Source organism: Lytechinus variegatus, chromosome 5, assembly GCF_018143015.1.
Source record: "Lytechinus variegatus isolate NC3 chromosome 5, Lvar_3.0, whole genome shotgun sequence".
NCBI classification, from domain to species: Eukaryota; Metazoa; Echinodermata; class Echinoidea; order Temnopleuroida; family Toxopneustidae; genus Lytechinus; species Lytechinus variegatus.
This window is the reverse complement of record NC_054744.1, coordinates 42183199-42201670: the sequence shown is the minus strand read 5'-3', so window position 1 is coordinate 42201670 and position 18472 is coordinate 42183199. Positions and strand designations below refer to the sequence as shown.

At 36.4% G+C, this 18472-nt stretch overlaps 2 protein-coding genes across 2 annotated transcripts; both read left to right on the top strand.

The window, feature by feature from the left end:
• The first annotated feature begins 6507 nt into the window (after positions 1 to 6507).
• Positions 6508 to 10551, top strand: LOC121414963. The gene is made up of 2 exons (XM_041608007.1): positions 6508 to 6805; positions 9802 to 10551. The coding sequence occupies exons 1-2, from the start codon at positions 6733 to 6735 to the stop codon at positions 10278 to 10280; spliced, it is 552 nt and encodes a 183-aa protein (XP_041463941.1). The 5' UTR covers positions 6508 to 6732; the 3' UTR covers positions 10281 to 10551.
• A 1960-nt stretch (positions 10552 to 12511) lies between these two features.
• LOC121414961 (protein app1-like) lies at positions 12512 to 14564 on the top strand. Its single transcript, XM_041608006.1, has 2 exons — positions 12512 to 12842; positions 13584 to 14564. The coding sequence occupies exons 1-2, from the start codon at positions 12797 to 12799 to the stop codon at positions 14189 to 14191; spliced, it is 654 nt and encodes a 217-aa protein (XP_041463940.1). The 5' UTR covers positions 12512 to 12796; the 3' UTR covers positions 14192 to 14564.
• Positions 14565 to 18472: the final 3908 nt, after the last annotated feature.

The following is an 18472-nucleotide window of genomic DNA, read 5'->3' as shown; positions in this document are numbered from 1 at the left end:
ATGTCCTACTGCATTGTCAGTAGGCCCCTACTTGATCTTGGGATATGCTTTCAGTGCAGGTCTTGATCTATCCAAGTTTTCCAATGTCTAGATAGTCACGAAATATTATGTACATTCCAAACTCCAAAGGAAGAAGCCTCAAAGTAGCGTATAACATTAACACAAAAGTCTGTAAAGTTAACTTGAACACCAGTTTTTTATTTACATGTATTTACAAAATTCTGTATTTAAGTTTTTCTCACGCAGATAATCTTTGAATACACTCAACGAGATCTTGGTGGCTTTGTGAGTGAGTATTTTTACCGTCCTTGTTATTCAGAAGTTGTTCATAATTATCAGAATCCAGATCAGCAAATCTCCGACGAGTTGCATCCATGACAGCAGCCACGTTACTTGTTACTAATGTTAGGCCGAGATCTATTTCCACCAGATTAACTAGTCTAGGTCTAGACTAGAATTAGACTCGACTCGACTAGCCTATATCGGATACCGTAGGTCGGTACGGTATGTATAAACTAGCTGTTTGTGGCCATGCATGCGCGTATCCTTAACCAATCACAGTGCAGTTTACAAACTTCGGGGATACCCCTTCTAGTCGTCCAATATTTTCAAAATTGTGTCACCTCGGAAAAAAATATTAGGCGAGTTCAACAAACTTTAAGTGGGTCGACTGCATTAAACGAATTCTATAGTAAACGAACTAAACTAATTCTTGTTATCATACGTACGTAACGTGATAAGGGTGTCAAAAACACAAAAATAATGAAAAAAGGGTATCTATTTCGCTAGGAAAATTACGTGTTTAGGGTCGAATTTGCGGGGATGATAAAACAAAATTAAAATGTTTTATAAAGGATGTCCTCTTTTGCCCCAACACTACGTGTTTAGAGTCCTATTTGCGCGAGGTGTAGAAGGTGGGTTCGTACTAAACCAAATAAGGTAAAGCCGACGACCGAAGGACCCGTAACAATAAAACATTCCTGTACTTGTTTAGGGGTTCATTTCAGGGAATATTTGCCAAGAGTATCGTTTTGTTTCCAATACTTGTTCAGGGTAAGGTTTCACACGCCAATACTTGTTAAGGGGTGCATTTTCAGAATATGGAAATTACGTGTTTAGGGTGCTTTTCGAGACCCCATGGTCGCGCATGGTATCCACTCGTGAATAGAAGTGGCCCCCCCGGGTAATTACCAGACACTCATTGAACACCTATAGATGAAGAGTGAAAAAAAAAATCTATTTTGCAACAAAGGCGCCATTCAACACCCGGAAGTACTGTTGCGAAATTGCAGAATAACGTTTCACCCAATAAAATGAACGAATACAGGCTACACAAGTGATGCAGTGATGTTCGCACCCCTGGATTCGTGGGCAACGGTTTCGATACTTTTGACCTGACCCACGGCACTGCCGATAAAAGAACTAGCTGAACAAAAAGGCTGAGGAAAAATTATCAAAAGAAGTTTTATAAAGATATTATCATATTATGAGAACAGAGAAGAAAAAAACATTTTCAACTGAGAGAGTAGAGTAGATGGCAATTACAACGATTGTAGTCATACATTGCTTTGTTCAAAATAAAAGAACGAGATAAAACCGGCAGGCAAATTAGGATTCATAAACAAACAACAACAAAAAATTCCTATCGAAGTTTGCAAATGTCACTGATGTATTTCCGAACTAAACATATATTAGTCTGAATTCTTTTTTTAATGGAAAACTGTCACCTTTTTATAAAACGTGAGGAAAGACTTATGACCTCTTACTTTGGCACTCCATAATATAAGGTATCTCACAAATAATTGAAAATGCTTTCGTGCAACTGCTCAAATTTTAATGGGTTATATATGTTTGTAGTTTCATTCTTTATTGCCATTTTTTATCAGATTCTTTTCGTTAAATGGGAGATTATTTTTTTTCCATCCAACAACCCTTGCCGCTTGTCACACTTCATTTCTTTAACATTGTTTCTGTATAAACGGGTTAAAACCATGTGAATAGGGAAATTATATTGTTTTTGTGAAAGTTGGCAACTGTGAGGTTGTTACCCCTGGTAATGGTAGCAATGGGAGTGCAATTCCCAGGGTATAGAGTCTATTGGGTACGTATATTGTGAGATGTGCCTCTTTGAGGGGGTACTTCCGTCGAGTTTGAATGGTCTACAGATTTGTCAAATATAAGCATTATCTATCTATCTATCTATCTAATTCCCTTCTTTCCTTCTTCTTCTTCTTCTTCCTCTTCTTCTTCTTCTTCTTCTTCTCCTCCCGCTCCTCTTTCCCCTCTTCTCCTCCTTTTTTTCTTCTTCTTTTTCTTATTCTTCTCCTTATTATTCTCCTTCTTCGTCTTCTTCTTCTGCATCACACTCTAAAAAAAGGTCATTTTGGGCGACTTATCGTTGATTTGGGGATGGTACGTCACCTATGTCCTCATACAACATGTCAACGCAAAATGCGATTCTAAGTGAAGGGTGATATTATCACAATTAATCAACTTTTTATAATGAAATAATACAGGACCACTACTAATGGCGTCACCGTTGCCCAATCGATATACCCTACATATCATATGATTACAACCTTTGCATCTCGAATAATAACAGTGATAAAGTTAATCCATTTTTTCGACATCCATTTTTACTTTTCTGTCCTTTCCTTTTCTTTACAAAGAGCAACTTTTCACTTTGGGTAGATTTGCCTTTAACTTGTTTTGAATTTTCAAATTTATGACTCACAGGCACCCTGGGAGGGTGGAGACCTAATGCTCAATATGATTAAAGAGCGTGCGATATTGTTTTTATTGGTTAATATCACATGAATCAGTATGAAACAATATAAGCCTAATCAGGAACAACCCATCTCTCTCTCTCTTTTTTTCTTCCCCTCCCATTTTCTCTCTCCCTCTCTCAATCTCACTCTCGCTCTCTATGAGACCACGGACCTTAAAGAGATCGTTCCACTTTGTGAGCAGTTGATTTAAAAACAATCTCAAACTGAGATGAAACATGAGTATGAGTGTCTATATTTGTCATCAGAAACACTGAAACAAACCACAATATAGGATGAAAAACTCTAATTTAGGCACAAGGAATAATTTATTAGCGTGATTTTGAGTAACTGTCTGTAAGACGCATTTAACTTATATGCCCAGTTTTCCTAAAATTCAGAGTCCGTTGTCTGTGTTGTCTACCTTCTGCTGTGTGTAAGTCCTATGCATACGCTATTTCAGCTGGACTGTTCATCTCGTGTACGTGTACCTTGTGCACATTGTATGCAGGTCATGCTGGTTTCATCTAGAGTTTGTTTGTTGTGGAGCACAGATTCGCTGCATACATGTTGTCATTGTAACAACTCCCCAATTATTTTCAAACTTTGGTTTACATCTCCATGCTTTGAAAAATTTTCCTTTAGATATTTAAAGCTTTTGTGTTTGTATCTTCACACTATAAGCCTAATATATACCCCATTTTCTAGAACAAAAATGAGTTTGTTTGTTTTTTAAATCAGAACAAAGTGAAATGATCACTTAAAACCATACAATTTACCCTTACTATATTTCTTTGTCTACATATTACAAGAATCTTTATCCTCTCTTCGCGATGATTTCGACGTTCTCCATCGCAGTACATATTTCATATGTCTCACCTCTCTTTTCTATCAGCAGCAGTGCCCGTCTGTATGTTCACTCATCCCCCTCCCTTGTAAGTCGTCATCCAAAATCATGTTTTGATCAGGGAAGTGTTTCCCTGTTTTGATCTATCTTACTTTCTACATCTACGCTGGCCTGCGCTGACCCTGATATCGCCCTCTTTGCATTTGCAGGAGGTATAGTTTATTGCCAAAAATACGACTTCAGAATAGTGGAATGATACAAACTCTGTGCAGGTAAGAAACTTTTGACAAGACAAAAAGCTCCTGAGACAATTGCTCCTGTCATATATTATTTCAGAGTAATGTAATTGTATTGTATTTGTAATTCTAGTTGAGTTTTTGTTTCAGAATGATGTAAATATAAGGATTAGGGTTTATTTGGTTTTGGAGGTTGGAACATTGCTCTCGAATGTCTAAATGAACACTTCATGGACAGAACTGAATTAAAGTTTTACTTTTACTGTCTTGTATCAATCATATGTGATTACCGGTTATGGTGGCTCAGCGGTAGAGCGTCCGCCTCATGAACGGGAGGTCATGGGTTCGATTCTCGGCCGAGTCATACCAAGGACTTATAAAAATGGGACCTTCTTGCTAGGCGCTCAGCATATAGATTGGAGAAGGGTAATAATAACATCTTATGTTATGCAGGGCCTGCTGGTAGAGCAGTTTCCTAACTGAAGTGGCTACCCTGGGTAAATAAAACGTTATTATTATTATCATTATTTACATCCCGAAGACTAACCAGGGCTCGAATCTCGAACCTCTCCATCACTTTGTAACTCCCCTCATTTTGCTTAAATTACATGCGCACTCCGGACATCGGATTCTGGCTTGTCGGCATTCGGTACATGTCAGCACTATATCCACTCCCTGGAAAGTATTCCATCATTGAGCAGTAAAGATGATGTAATGGCCAAGCGACATTGACGTTAGCATTCCACCTGTTACCAATGTGCTATGCATTAACCGCTATTTATTGAACGCAGAGAGTGGATGTGTGTCTTTACTGCGGTAATATGTAGTTTTCGTAATCACTAATTCTCTACGACGTATCGATTCCTTTTAAAGTGCAATTAAAATCACAATGGAGAGCTGAGAGGATTTTGTTGAAAGTCGGTGGACTGGGACAGCAGATAATGCGAAGCTTTGCACCAGGCGAACAATTGCAAATATATCGTTATCCAGAGTCAAGAAATACCGATGCTGTCCCGGTCCACCAACTTTCGACAGAAACCATGGAAACAGTTCTCCATTGTGATTTGACTTGTATTTTCAATGGAGTTGGTTCGTTGTAGAGTTTCCCCGTAGTAAATGCGAAAAGTTGGGATTGTGAAAATAGGGACCTTCCGCTCAGCTGCGACATACGGAGGGTACAAGAACAGAGTAAATGTCTTGTTTAATGCCCGTAAAATGATGATAAAAAACGCAATTAAGAAGTCTTTGTCGAAAATTGATGAACCGTAACAGTAGTTTCGTCGTAAGATTCAGAGTTGACGAAAAAGGCAAGGCGTTCGTCCAGAATCAAGGACTAAACTGCTGTTTTAATTCACAAATTATTGACAATTTGTTTTTGTTCTTTATTGCCATAACGGGAACTTGCTGCACGCTGCATTGTGGGCAGGCGGAGGAACCCCATTACCACAAAATGCACCTAAAGTGTGCACAATATTCTTCAAATCCGCTTTATAAAGTACAAGGTGCCCCAAAGACAAGCTCGGTCCCTTCGCTCCCTTGCCTTCGAGTTACTTCGAGAAAATCTGTTTCTTGCATCCCCAAAACAAATATTCTGCATATACGGCCATGCCCGCCTGTGAATATCAAAGAAAAAAAACTTCATGATCATAACATTTAACGTATATCATGTATATGTAATTTACGTGTTTAGAAGGAAGTCTTGTTTGGATTAACAATGATTGACTTGACAAAATACCAACATGCTGTAAGTTTTCTTCACAGAGTTCACACGTAGTATCGAACAGAGAAAGACGCAAGTGCCCAACTCTGCCACAAATTGTGTGCATTTAACGCCTCTATTGGCACTCAGTATGGCAAGAACTTCCTCAAAAGTCCGATTAGATTGTTCATTATGAAGGGAAATCATTTGACACTGATCTCACAGGGTTGCCAGACAAACGTATAAGTTGGTTCATGGTGTGGTATACGGTGGTAGGGTATCGGACGTATATGTAGGCGTGTAGCTCGAATTCAAATCCAAGTCGATCTGTTTGGGCAATTGGGTATATTGGTCATGATCCTTATTGATAAGTCCATGTTGGTCACCTTGTTTTTGTACAAAGCAAGTCTATATCTCATCGCGTTTTATGTTCACATTGAACTGTTTTCAGAAGTAAACCACATCCATTCCTTCATCATTATGATGAGATTAAAAAGAAACTATTTGATTGACTCACATCAAATAATTTTGCCTCTGATATTTTTCTAAAAAATGTAAGATACCATGACGATGTAATAACATAATAGAGTCCCTTACACAGTAAGTACGATAGTAGTGAGGGAGTAGTGGTAGTTTCCGTGACTTCAGTGGCGAAACTATGTATCCTAGTATAAACATATCTTTTCTTTTTTCTCTCCAATGACGCATCCTAACCTCGTTAATTAGACAGAAAAAAAACTGTTTGGTATTCTATCATAATGAAAAACAATGTTCTTTTTCAGAAATTGTACGCACGTTAGAGGTGAAAAAAACTATGAGGTCGTCTATACTAATTAAATCCGTCATTTTAAGGTCAACTCGGTACTTTGTTAAACAAGCTAGAAATAGAGAGTCAAACGGGGATGGGGACGGAAAGACATCATAACAGAGCGGGGAAGGTAAGGGAGACAGATGATACTCATAACTTTAGTAGTGTATTATTAGTCGAAACAAACTTTGTAAAGCACAGTCAAAATGATGTAGTGGACACGCTGTTAAGTCTAAAGTGATTGAACTGGATTTCGGATGGTATAAAAAGAAGTGATTCATCTCCCCGATCGGTCTACATGGTCTATGGGATTCTCAGGGTTGTGCCATTTAAACAGGAAACGTTTTACTTGTGACATTAATTAGTCGGAGTTATACATGGAGAAAGTAAAAATGGTGGCATCGATGAAGTTTTCAACCCATCTTTCCATCACGATTACTTTGTTTTGCGGTGAGTACACCATTCATGAGCTCAGTCAGGCATGCGATATATAAATTATCTTCAGACAGCTTTCCAAGCCTTAAACTTCCCTGTTTCGTTGTAGTTGTTGTTACTATATTTTAAAATATATCTTAATATAACATATCCAATACCAACTTTGCGACCCAGTGTTCAATTTCATGAAATGGATCTGAAGAGTCTTTCATATATTGCGATGCCTCGATTGACACATTTTACACAAAAGTATTTGCAAACCTATTTCATCAATCCATTGTAGTGAAAGAAAACTAATGTTTATGGGTGATGTGACGTCTCACGTCATTACTATGAAAATTGATCTAAAGTGAGATTAAATATTTTGATAGTTAATGATGAATTGAGAATAGGCACCTCGTATGGTATCTCGTGAAAGATCAGAGACACGAACGGTTATCCTTGGAATAATGGGTTTTTAACATTAATTTGAGGTTGTATATCGTTGATTGTACCAGAATAGATCCTCAGCAACGGGTTCTTGTCATTTTAGGGAGGATCTATCAATCTTGAAAGGAAATTGGTTCATCGCCGTGCTCCATCAAAGGCTTTCCGCTATCGAGAGATCGCTAGGGTCATTTTCACCCCAGATTTTCTCTTTTAAACGATTTTTTTTACTTCTTTACCGTCATTATTGTTTCTAAAACTTTGTGATTTTCATTTATTATCATTATTATTATATATATTTTTTACATTAATGAATATCAATTTGCAGATGAATTGCCGTTATATATTTGTCGACGAGGAGTAGAATTAGTTTTATATTTTATCAGTGGGCTAAGGGATGACAAATACCATGAATACCCTACCGACTTAAGCTGCTGCTCGCCACACTAAATCCCGCAATATCGAATAACATGTGCTATGATTATGAAAAACGTCTGTTTTGCTTCTCTTTGATGCTCGCTACAATTATGGTTTGTGTTAATGAAAGGCGCAAGTGTACTATTTCATTGTCAAATGAATGAATATAGCAACTTGTTTTTTCAACTATATTTCAAACAAAACAAGAAAATGGCATAAATCCAAGAACTAATTAACTTAGCAATTAAACAATGAATACATGTAATTCAACTTTATGATATAAAAAAATCGTATTTTTAAATTAAGGGTCAATGATTCCTTAAAATATATGTTAATCCCTTAACTGACATCCAGTAATTGACACAGTTCCCCATGTTAGATCTTTTGAACGATCAATGTATGACAAAACACATTACATAAAAATAAAAATATTTGCTTGAATTTACATTATTTCATTTCATTTCATTTCATTTATTTTCCACAAATCAATCAAAATACAAAGAAAAACATACAACTCATTCCGAAATAGTATGCATAATTACAATATAAAAGCAGATTCTAAGTGGATGGACCTAAAGTAAAGCAAAAGCTTGTTGTGGATAGGCCCTTAACAAATAATTTATGTGTAATCATTGATAGCTACAATTTATAGAAAAAATAGAGCTGAGCTCGGAGAAAGTTACAGAAACTGGACAAGGACGAAAACAGAGAACGTTACAAAGAACAGGGGCACACAGGTTACTAGACAAGACAAGGAGGACAAAACAAGACATAAAAGAAAGAAAGAAGGAAAGAAGACCCGTCTATTATATTGCTGTTCATGATTGCGTCGTTAAAGCATGACGTAAAATATTTTGACAGAATTTATCGTATGCCAGTGGAATAGTAGACGGGTCCTTTGTAAGGGTATCTGCAGCTGTAAATATGAATACATGTAATTCATTACAATGGTAAACATACGGACATAGTGAGGGGATAGAGCACCTGGCAGACGAGGAAAAGAAAAAAAAAACTTGATAGTTGCTAGGAGAGAAAAAGTATCAAAGGACCGAAGCAAAACTTAGAAGAGCTATGTGGTTTTAAAGAGTTTCCCTGGCTACCAGGTGCCCAATCCACTCTCTGACCGTCTTAAAAGTAATACGCAATTGAGTACAAATAGATAAATATATATTGTGTATTTAAAGCTTACAGTTGGGTTCTACGAGGAGTAATCTTTTCTCAAAAGAGACGTTTTCAATTTTCTTTTAAATGCAGTCAAGCTAACAGATCTTTTTATATCGATATTGAGTGAATTCCAATATTTGGGACCTGAATAAATAATAGTATTGTGGGCAAATTTTGTTCTGGTTTTTGGAAGATGAAATGAAAATGCTTGGCGTGTTGGATAGTCATGCAACTGGTTGTTTTTTATGAACATATAATTAAGTGCCGGAGGCAAGTCATTATTATTCAGTTGAAACATAAAAGAACCCAACTGCAGAAGGAAAATATCAGAAACTCTTAAAACACCCTTTTCTAAAAAGAGAGGACCTGTATGAGCCCGTATATGGGCATTGGAGATTATACGAATTGCTCTCTTTTGAATAACCAAAATTTTATCAAGTTGAAGCTTACTAGAATTTCCCCAGGCAAGAATACCATAGTTTAAATACGGAAGTAATAAAGTGGAATATAACATTTGCATAATATTGTCATTTTTTTTCCAGAAAAAAATGTAAATATAACCATTAAAATTGCCTTTTGGTCTACACCCACTTTGTTTAGTTTCCGTTTGGTTTCATTCCACATGATATAATCCTACTCCGTCTATCATCAGTTCATCTATTATCCATTTGGTCATACGGCTATTTAGCGCTCCTATAATTTTGTTTAATTGGCAGTTTCGTTATAAGCATTTTTATTCAATATCTTCTTTGTCTAGCACTTAAATAGCTGAGCTGTTCATGGATTAAATGTCTTTATATTGACAAGTCAAAGTGATCAAAAGACGAAGTGGAAATAAAATTCGACTTGATGATACAAATTAAGTGTAATGTAGGCCAAAATGATGAAGCCCATGTGGTTTTAGACTATGACAGAGGAGGACCAACTGTTTGAATAATTGATTATCAATAGTACATGTTTTTAATATATACTGACTTTTTTGTCCTTATTTCAATACCTGACAGCTTTATGTTTGAGGATAGAGGCGAAGCCAGCCCAAGCCCTCTCGAGGCAAACCGCTGTCAACAATATTCCCCTCGCTCAGACACAGATGGAAATGGAAGCAGATAACGATGCCTATGATAGCGACATAGAAGAACCCTCCAACAACGACCCCGAAGAAGCGGACAATGAAAACGAAAACGACATTGAAGTCGAATCCATTGTCGCTGGCGATGTTGATGCCGATTTAGATGTGGTTGAAGTTGATGCCGGACCTCCAAACCCCATCGGTCGTAACGGATGGACAGGATCTGGTTTGTGGAAATCAAAAGAGCGAAACGAACACAGCCCCTTGACCACAGAGAGTAAAGTATCCCACATCGGAATTGGTTTTGGGGTCGTCATCCTCGTGATCGCAGTGGTGGTCGTCTCTGGATTAGCTATTAAGAGGCCAGGTTCAAGTAATACCAGTGATATACCTCCCGAACTGAATATAGACTAAGATTCATATTTGTCTTTCATTGAATTAACAGGTATATAAATTCGGAAGATATTAATATACCCAATGTCCCCCTTTCCCCTTCTTTAACCACCCTCCCCTCTCTCTCCCTCTCTCTCTAGATTCCACCCTTTCTCTCCTCCCTCATATCACCCTTTCTTTCATGGGATGACGTGGTTCAGATAATTTTGCCCGATTACATTTTGATTTGATATTACCATTTTTTAAATGAACATTTTGATAAAGATTAATATATTTGTTATGCTTGAAAATCTATATAAATGGATTTAAATCATTATAATTGCTGATATGAGGTGTTTTTATTTGCAGAGGGGAAAATGATCAAGAAATAGAAGCGAGGGAGAGTAAAAAGAACGCTGTTGATGTTAAAGATGATTGGATGAAGGGGATGATATTGATGAAAATGGATCTTCTCATAATGTTAATGCTGTTGAAGATGAAATTGATAATGATGATAATGAAAATTATGTTTGTGATGATGACAATGTCAATGGTGGTGGTGATGATGATGACGGTCATGCTTATGATTCTACTGATGATTTCAATCACATTATGTGTGATTGAAATCATCAGTAGAATCATAAGCCTGATGCACATTTCCCATAACGTTAATATGATGAAGATTTATTTTCAGATATTTTATAAACATCTAATAAGAATTTAAAAAATCGTAACACTTTTATTTCAAACGTTACAGATGTCATTTGAAAGATCTGTTTATACCTCATTCTGAAAACAATTACGCATCTGGCCATTGTCAGTAATTTTTAGGAGTTTTCGGCAACTAGTATTTTTTTTTTTAAGAGAGCAATTGTCAGAATCATAGCAACAAGTGTTAACAAGCAATTATCATAACTATGAGACCAATACCATTATCATCCTGGTTATTATCATCTTTACTTGTTACAAAAAAATCCTGAGAAAGAGAGAGAGAGAGAGGAGAGAGGGGGAGGGACAACATATATATATTGCTGATCAATATCGATGAGAAATTGGAAGTCTCTCAAGGAAATCCCAAAATGGCTCTGAATAACTGGCGTGACCCAGGGCTGTGTCCTCGCCCTTGCTTTATTTAAGCCACTATTTCATTGATATCATCTGTAAATGGCTAAATGCAGAAGACCACTCAAGGGAATGTTTATTTAAGTAAAGTGATTAGATCGATTACTTTCATGGGATCTTATATAGTAAAATGATGATTGTCTACGATATTCATCACATTTTTTTTTGCAAAAGAAAAGGTATAGTATCCCCTAACTATATGGAACCGTTGACAAACTTCGCACTTGAATATACTGGCCGGGATCTTATCACAAAAAAGAGAGGAAATACTCAGTTAGTAATGTCTAATTTCAGTTACAAAGTTATTGCTACAAGTAGTTACACATTAAAATAAAACTAATTATTACTGGTACTTTTTACATCAACTGAATGAAATTGAAATGCATACATTTCTTAATGGTTATAATGTGAACAGTGCTCTTCAGTCTACAACGAAATTTTTCATGCACAATTGGTTCCCAGCAGACAAAAATATTGTGTCAAAGTTAAATCAAATCAAGCTTTGTATTTTCGTGGCTAACATGAACAGTGAGCTTTTTCCCTAACATCCAAATAAGACGAAGGATTATTCAATTTCTAATAAATTTTGCTGTACGATGAGGAAAAGTCATAAAGTGATGGGTAATTTTACAGCCACACCAGAATAACAAACTTTGAACCGACCTATAGTTTGTCAGTCGACGCATTACGTATAACATTAATCAGTCTGGAATATTTTTTCAGTGGTGACTACAACGTCCATCGATGACAGTATTTACATCATATTGTAACCTATGAAATTTAAAGATTATTGAATAAATTAATCAAACTCCACATAACTAGTCTTTACTCAGATATGTTACGAGATGTACAATGATAATATAGTTTCTGGGAATGACTGCAACGTCCGCAGTAACATTGATTGACGGAAGGACATGGAATTCGGCTGGTTTTTAAAGTAGCTCATTATGAATGCAGATATAGAAATGACTAAGAAGTTTACTTCTTCAGTCGGCAAATCCTCATCAAAGTAACGAATCATCACTGCAATGGGAATGCAAAGACACGTGGATTAAGATGGTGGATTTAGGGGGATTCGTGCATGTGTCAGGGTGGGAAGACGTGCCCCCCGAACGCCGGGGCTGACGTGGGAGATAGATGCGACTGTATGGAACAAGGTCAAGGTATAGGATTTGGGTATAATTCTTAGTTGCGAGTTTCTCTCTAGGATAACAGCTGGATGGTTTGCTTCGATGGAGAATATAATTGCTTATAAAGCAGTGTAAAACTTAGCGGAATCATTAAAGTTTGTTTTTACAACGTGATGTATTAGTGTATCTGTGTTGATTCGATAAGTATAAGTCAGTCGTTGCTCGTGATCACAGGGATGAGGTTTTTAACCATTCAGCTCTGAAGAAATACACTTTCAGTCAGTTTTGGGAGTTTTATCAAGCATAATGCATACATTTTCAGCCGTTCTTTGTTTATCGATAATAGTTCTTGGTAAGTAAATTTCGCTAGCACTCCTCTTTGTCAACCCTTCTTACTTTTGAAATGTTTATTTGTTTTCTTTATTCCTGTTTACTGCAGGACTGTTTTGAGAAATAGTAATTTTCATCGTCATATGTTTTAACTTTTTTTACCTCTTTTGTTAAGAGTTTTCTTCTCATTAAAAAACGATAGACATGCTAAAATAAATGTAAACATTGTAAAATAAATGCAACTACCGGAAATTCATATCGCATAAATACATATACATGCGATGTACATAGTCATAATATTCGACTATCTCCAAAATCGCTTTGTAATTTTTGTCGACTTGTCCTCCTGGAAAATGTTCTTGTATTCAGTTGTTGTTTACCTCATGAGACGGCAGAAACAAAGTAAACATGATATATGTCAAGTGAATAAAATAAACTTGATACAAATATTTTTTGAATGAGGTAAATGGTAAATGGTGGTGATTTTTTTTTACCTGAAAGCATGTTGTAAGCAAGTAGCCCAACAAAGGACCGACGGCTTAAGGCCCTCTCCGAGGGACTAACAATGATGGTTAATACCTTACTAAACAACACTAGCGCATCAAGTGCGAATCGAACCCAGTCAACGAAATCCAAAACCCCCGCTCTACAGACTGGGCTATTGCGCCTCCAAGAAGATGGATTAATACATGAATAACGAACATTGTTATGTGAGTATTAACTGGTTATTATTTTTTTTCCTCTCTTTTCCTGTTGTTATCAGTCTTGTGCGCCATTGCTGACGCAAGACCATACGGGAAATATCCAACACCAGATAAACCTGAAAAGCCGCAGCGACCAGAAGGGCCCGTACAGCCATTTGCCTTCTTGAAGACGTTTGGAGCTGGCTTCTTTAATCCTGCATCACCCAAATCTCCCGCAGCCCTCAACCGTCAAACAATCTTTGACGGCCCATTCAACCAAGTTGACTATCCTGATCAACCAGACATCCCAGATGCTCCTGATATCCCTGACGCACCTGACGCACCCGACGCACCCGATGCACCCGACGCTCCTGACGCACCGGACTATGAAGAGTACGAGCCTCCTGATACACCAGACGTTGGGGCACATGAAAATCCAGGAGTCTTCTCGGATGGTGGATTCGGTTTTCTCGGAGGAGCTCCCCAAGCACCTTTCATGATGACTGGTGGTAAAGCCCCTAGCTCGATGGGTCAGGGGATGATGACCGAATACAGGAAGGGTTCGAGTTCGGGATCTAGTGTCGGCATCGCTTTCGCCGTGCTCGCTATCATTGGTTGCACAATCGCACTGGGGGTTTTCTTTTTCAAAAAATACAGACACCACATTCCGGTTATCGTCCTTAAGTAAATCACCTCCCGCGTATTCGTCCAGAATTTCTTACAGACTGCCGGACACTCTTAAGAAATTTTTGGATATACATGATGTATTAATCATTAATGTGAGCTTTCCTTTTTGGCTCGTGACAAGGGACGATGGCATTTAGATGGCAATCACATAGACATTGAAACATGCAAGGAGTATCGAGTGATATTAATAGACTCTTGATGAATCTGCAACATGAAGATAAAAATTAATTGATTTATAATTGCCATCCTTTGGTCTGTGTCATCTCTACCCAAATACATTACGTATAAAAGAGGCACTGAGTGTCATGAATCGTAAATTATGGAATATCAATGAGCTGGACAGTATGCCTTACTGTTAATTCTCGTCTACAATGATAAAATAAATTTGTAGATATACACTACTTGGTTGATTCATATTTTTAGATTGTGATAATTTTGGAGTATTTTCATTTTGGCTTAGATTTGATTGGTATTTAAGTGAAAACAGCACGTGTAATTATTGTAAAGGAAAATTCGAGACAAGGGGGGTGAGAATAAGACTATAGTCTCTACAGAGAGAGGAAAAGAGAGAGAGAGAGATGGATGGGGGGGGAGAGAGAGGGGGGTAGACAAATGGGGAAGGAATAATGAGACCATCGGGTAGAAGATGGATCAATATGGATTAAGAGAGATATATAGAAAAGGTATATCAAGAGATGGAAAAGCTAGAATTGTTGAATAAAAAATGCATGATAAAAATTAATGGTGAAATACTGATGGAGGGAGTGGGAGAGAAACCGAGAGATTTAGGGAGAAAGAAATAGAGAAAGGGGAGACATTACTGAAACAAAGAAACAAGTGTGACACATACTGTAATACACATACTTAAAGGAGAGTCCACCCCAACAAAAACTTGATTTGAATAAAAAGAGGAAAATTCAACAAGCATTACACTGAAAATTTCATCAAAAGCGGATGTAATATAAGAAAGTTATGGCATTTTAAAGTTTCGCTTGTTTTCAACAAAATAATTATATGAACGAGCCAGTTATATCCAAATGAGAGAGTTGATGACATCACTCACTCACTATTTCTTTTGTATTTTATCATATGAAATAGGAAATATTGTTATTTTCTCGTCATTGTCATGTGAAATGAAGTTTCATTCCTCCCTGAACACGTGGAATTCCATTATTTTAACATTTTGTGCTTCAGGCAAAGAGGTCCTAGTCGTCAAATTCGTAAAAATGGAAAAATTGTATAATTCAAACAATAAAAAACAAAAGAAAAAGTCAGTGAGTGACATCATCGACTCTCTTATTTGGATGTAACTGGCTCGTTCATATAACTATTTTGTTGAAAATAAGTGAAACTTTGAATTGTCATAACTTTCTTATTTTACATCCGATTTTGATGAAATTTTCAGCATTGTGCTTGTATGATTTTTCCTCTTTTTATTCAAATTGATTCAAATCAACATTTTCCTGAGGTGGACTTGACATTTAACAAAAGTGAAAATGCACCAATCTAACACGAAATGACCTTGGTGTCCGTGTTAATTGGAGCACTTTCACCCAATAACAATGTTCAAACTGAGTAGGGAGAGGGCATAGAGAGAGAGAGAGAAGGAGAGAGGGAGAGAGCGAGAGAGAAGGAGAGAGGAGCGGATAACAATGATGACAGGAAAAGTGAGCAGGGAGAAAAAGATGCTAAAAGACAGTGTTTTTATAGAATAAAACATAAAATTAAGAATTCTTAACAATATGAGTAGTATCTTAATAAATGCTTGAAGACAAACGTGAGAAAAAATGTGAGAGGTTAAACATCATGAAATAACTAAGCAATATGAATTAGAAAACATAATTCGTATGTTGATGTGTCGGACTTATATTTTGAACTGCATATCAATTTCCAAGTTTTCAAGAAAAAAAACAGGAAGTACTTTTCATGATTATGTTTTAAAATGTTATGCGAAAAATATATTTATGAAAACCACTGAAAATACTACGAAAAAATTATGCATGAACAGAAAATGGCCATTTGCAAGTAATTTTGTGTATGACAATTAAACATAATAGTAGAATGATATGCACCACGCATTGCCAAGAGAACATTGGCAACTTTAGATCTCCTCACATTTAACAATTTGGGAGAATAAGAAGGTAGGAAGGGAAAGGGGGGTGGGGAATCGAAATGTAAAAAAAAAGGGAAAAACAATTTCGCAATAAAGAGAGGGGAAAGTGTTCGTACTGATTCAAGAATTTATTGCATTTCATCATTTTACAATAAAAAGAACTTTAAGGAATATATACATATATAACCGACATAAATATACAGTAATTATTCAACATGTTCAGTGCAGCATACAACGTGTCGATGAAATAATTAAACAAAAACAGTCTTTCAAAGACATGAAAGACTCGACTTGGCACAAAATAAATCAATCACATCAATCATGTCAATAATGACTAATCATACAAAACAGAGACGCTACAATTAATAACCTGTTTCAGTAAGGTTAAACGTACGTGTCGAATTAAAATGCTTTGGAATGAATAGTGTGCTGGTCAATAAGTGTAAAAATCCTGAAATATCGTATTTCATGCGTATTTGTTTTCTTGACAAAATACTGATAATTACTGTATTCTCCTGCAATGTCTAATGCTTGGACTGCTTTCTCTGACCTTGTAAAGTATATTGGAACATATCCAACCATTATACTAATAATGTGGCTCGACATTTTGACAACACTGCTTAGCTGCATTTTCTGAGGTCGTTGCCAGTTTAAACTGTCTGCATGATTCATCGATATCAATTGTTAGCAAATAAACAAATATTACATGTCGATAGACCTGCTCGTATAGCTTATCTTCTGTGAAATTAGAATTATTATGGCCAAAACCTATTGACAATAGATACTGAGTGTGTTCTAGCACAAGTTATCAAAATACGTGTTCGATATCGTCAATAGGTTTTTAAAATTATCCATCAAAGTCAACTATTTATGGGTATAATCTTTGGCTTGGTTGTATAAACTAGAAATATAAGCAAGTACATATACCTACAGATATGACCATTACAAAAATGATAGCTAATATCGTCCCACATACACATTTCAGTGAGAGTTTCCGTGATTTCCTTTATCAAGCATGTTTATGATTTAAGAAAATATAAAAATTATATATTATAAATCCACATAGGCCTATCATTCTTATATGTGAGTAACCAAATAGTAAGTTAAAAGAAAATGATATGAAAATCCATCGCTTCAAAGGCTATCTAAAATTAGGTGATATGATGTTTCTTCTGAAAGAAAAGCTAGAATGCACTTGATATTCCACATTTATATTTCATATTAAAACTCTGAAGCAATAAAGCGGTATTTCAAACATAGTCAAAGTATTGTGACTTTGTATAGTTAATCTTGTTGGTGGTTGGTAGGCGATTTTAGGTTTTATCACGTGATCAGCTTTGACAAATTGCGGACATGGCAGAGCAGGATTGATATTATGCATGTTATGTGCTGTGTTGGTCACATTTTCCAATCGCTTTATAATTCTTCCCATTGCAGTTGATGAAATATGTCCAAAATATATTCTTCCTGGGTTATCCAACTTATCCAAAACTGCTTCGCTGTTATGACAAAATTCGAATGTGAGGTTATAGGTCTTAAAACAATCTGATATTTATAAATGATAAATATTTTGTTCTTGAGATTATTAGATCATTCAAGATAAGGTTAAATCACATCTGCGATGTGGCCATGATGGATGACGTATTCAAGGGGGACGCCCTCATCTGTAGGTCGGTATTGCATTATTCTTGCTATCTCTCCATTCTGTATCTAAAGTGCATTAGTGTGTGTGATCCTCGGGTGTTTCTTTAATTGTAATTAGCCGAAAACATAAATGACCACACGCTTATTTAAAGTGTGTGTTTTAATGAGGATCTCAGAAACGTGTTTTATATATTTCTCAATTCTAACTACTTTTTTACTGAATGTGTGTACGCTGAACCAAAAGTGTAAAAATGCCACACATCTTTGTAAGGTCTGTACTACGGTAATTACGTCTTATTTTCTCAAATCTCATCCCTGTATATCTTATCTGATCACCCAGGGCCTATCATCATAGAGGAATGGGGAGGATGGGTAAGGAGGGGGCAGGTAGAAAATCGGCTGTACTTTCATAAGTTTTTTCTCTGATATTTGTGAGTCATTAAATTGTGATACTTCATCTGGTATGATACAGCTTCTTTAAACAATATTACATGAGTTTAAGTAATTGGGTGAATATATTTTTTT

Bases quoted from the DNA above. Each gene is read 5' to 3' on its own strand.
- LOC121414963 (XM_041608007.1), top strand. From the start codon at position 6,733: ATGGAGAAAGTAAAAATGGTGGCATCGATGAAGTTTTCAACCCATCTT. The intron at 6,806-9,801 runs GTGAGTACACCA...AATACCTGACAG, and splicing joins CACGATTACTTTGTTTTGCG to CTTTATGTTTGAGGATAGAG.
- LOC121414961 (XM_041608006.1), top strand. From the start codon at position 12,797: ATGCATACATTTTCAGCCGTTCTTTGTTTATCGATAATAGTTCTTG. The intron at 12,843-13,583 runs GTAAGTAAATTT...TGTTGTTATCAG, and splicing joins TTTATCGATAATAGTTCTTG to TCTTGTGCGCCATTGCTGAC.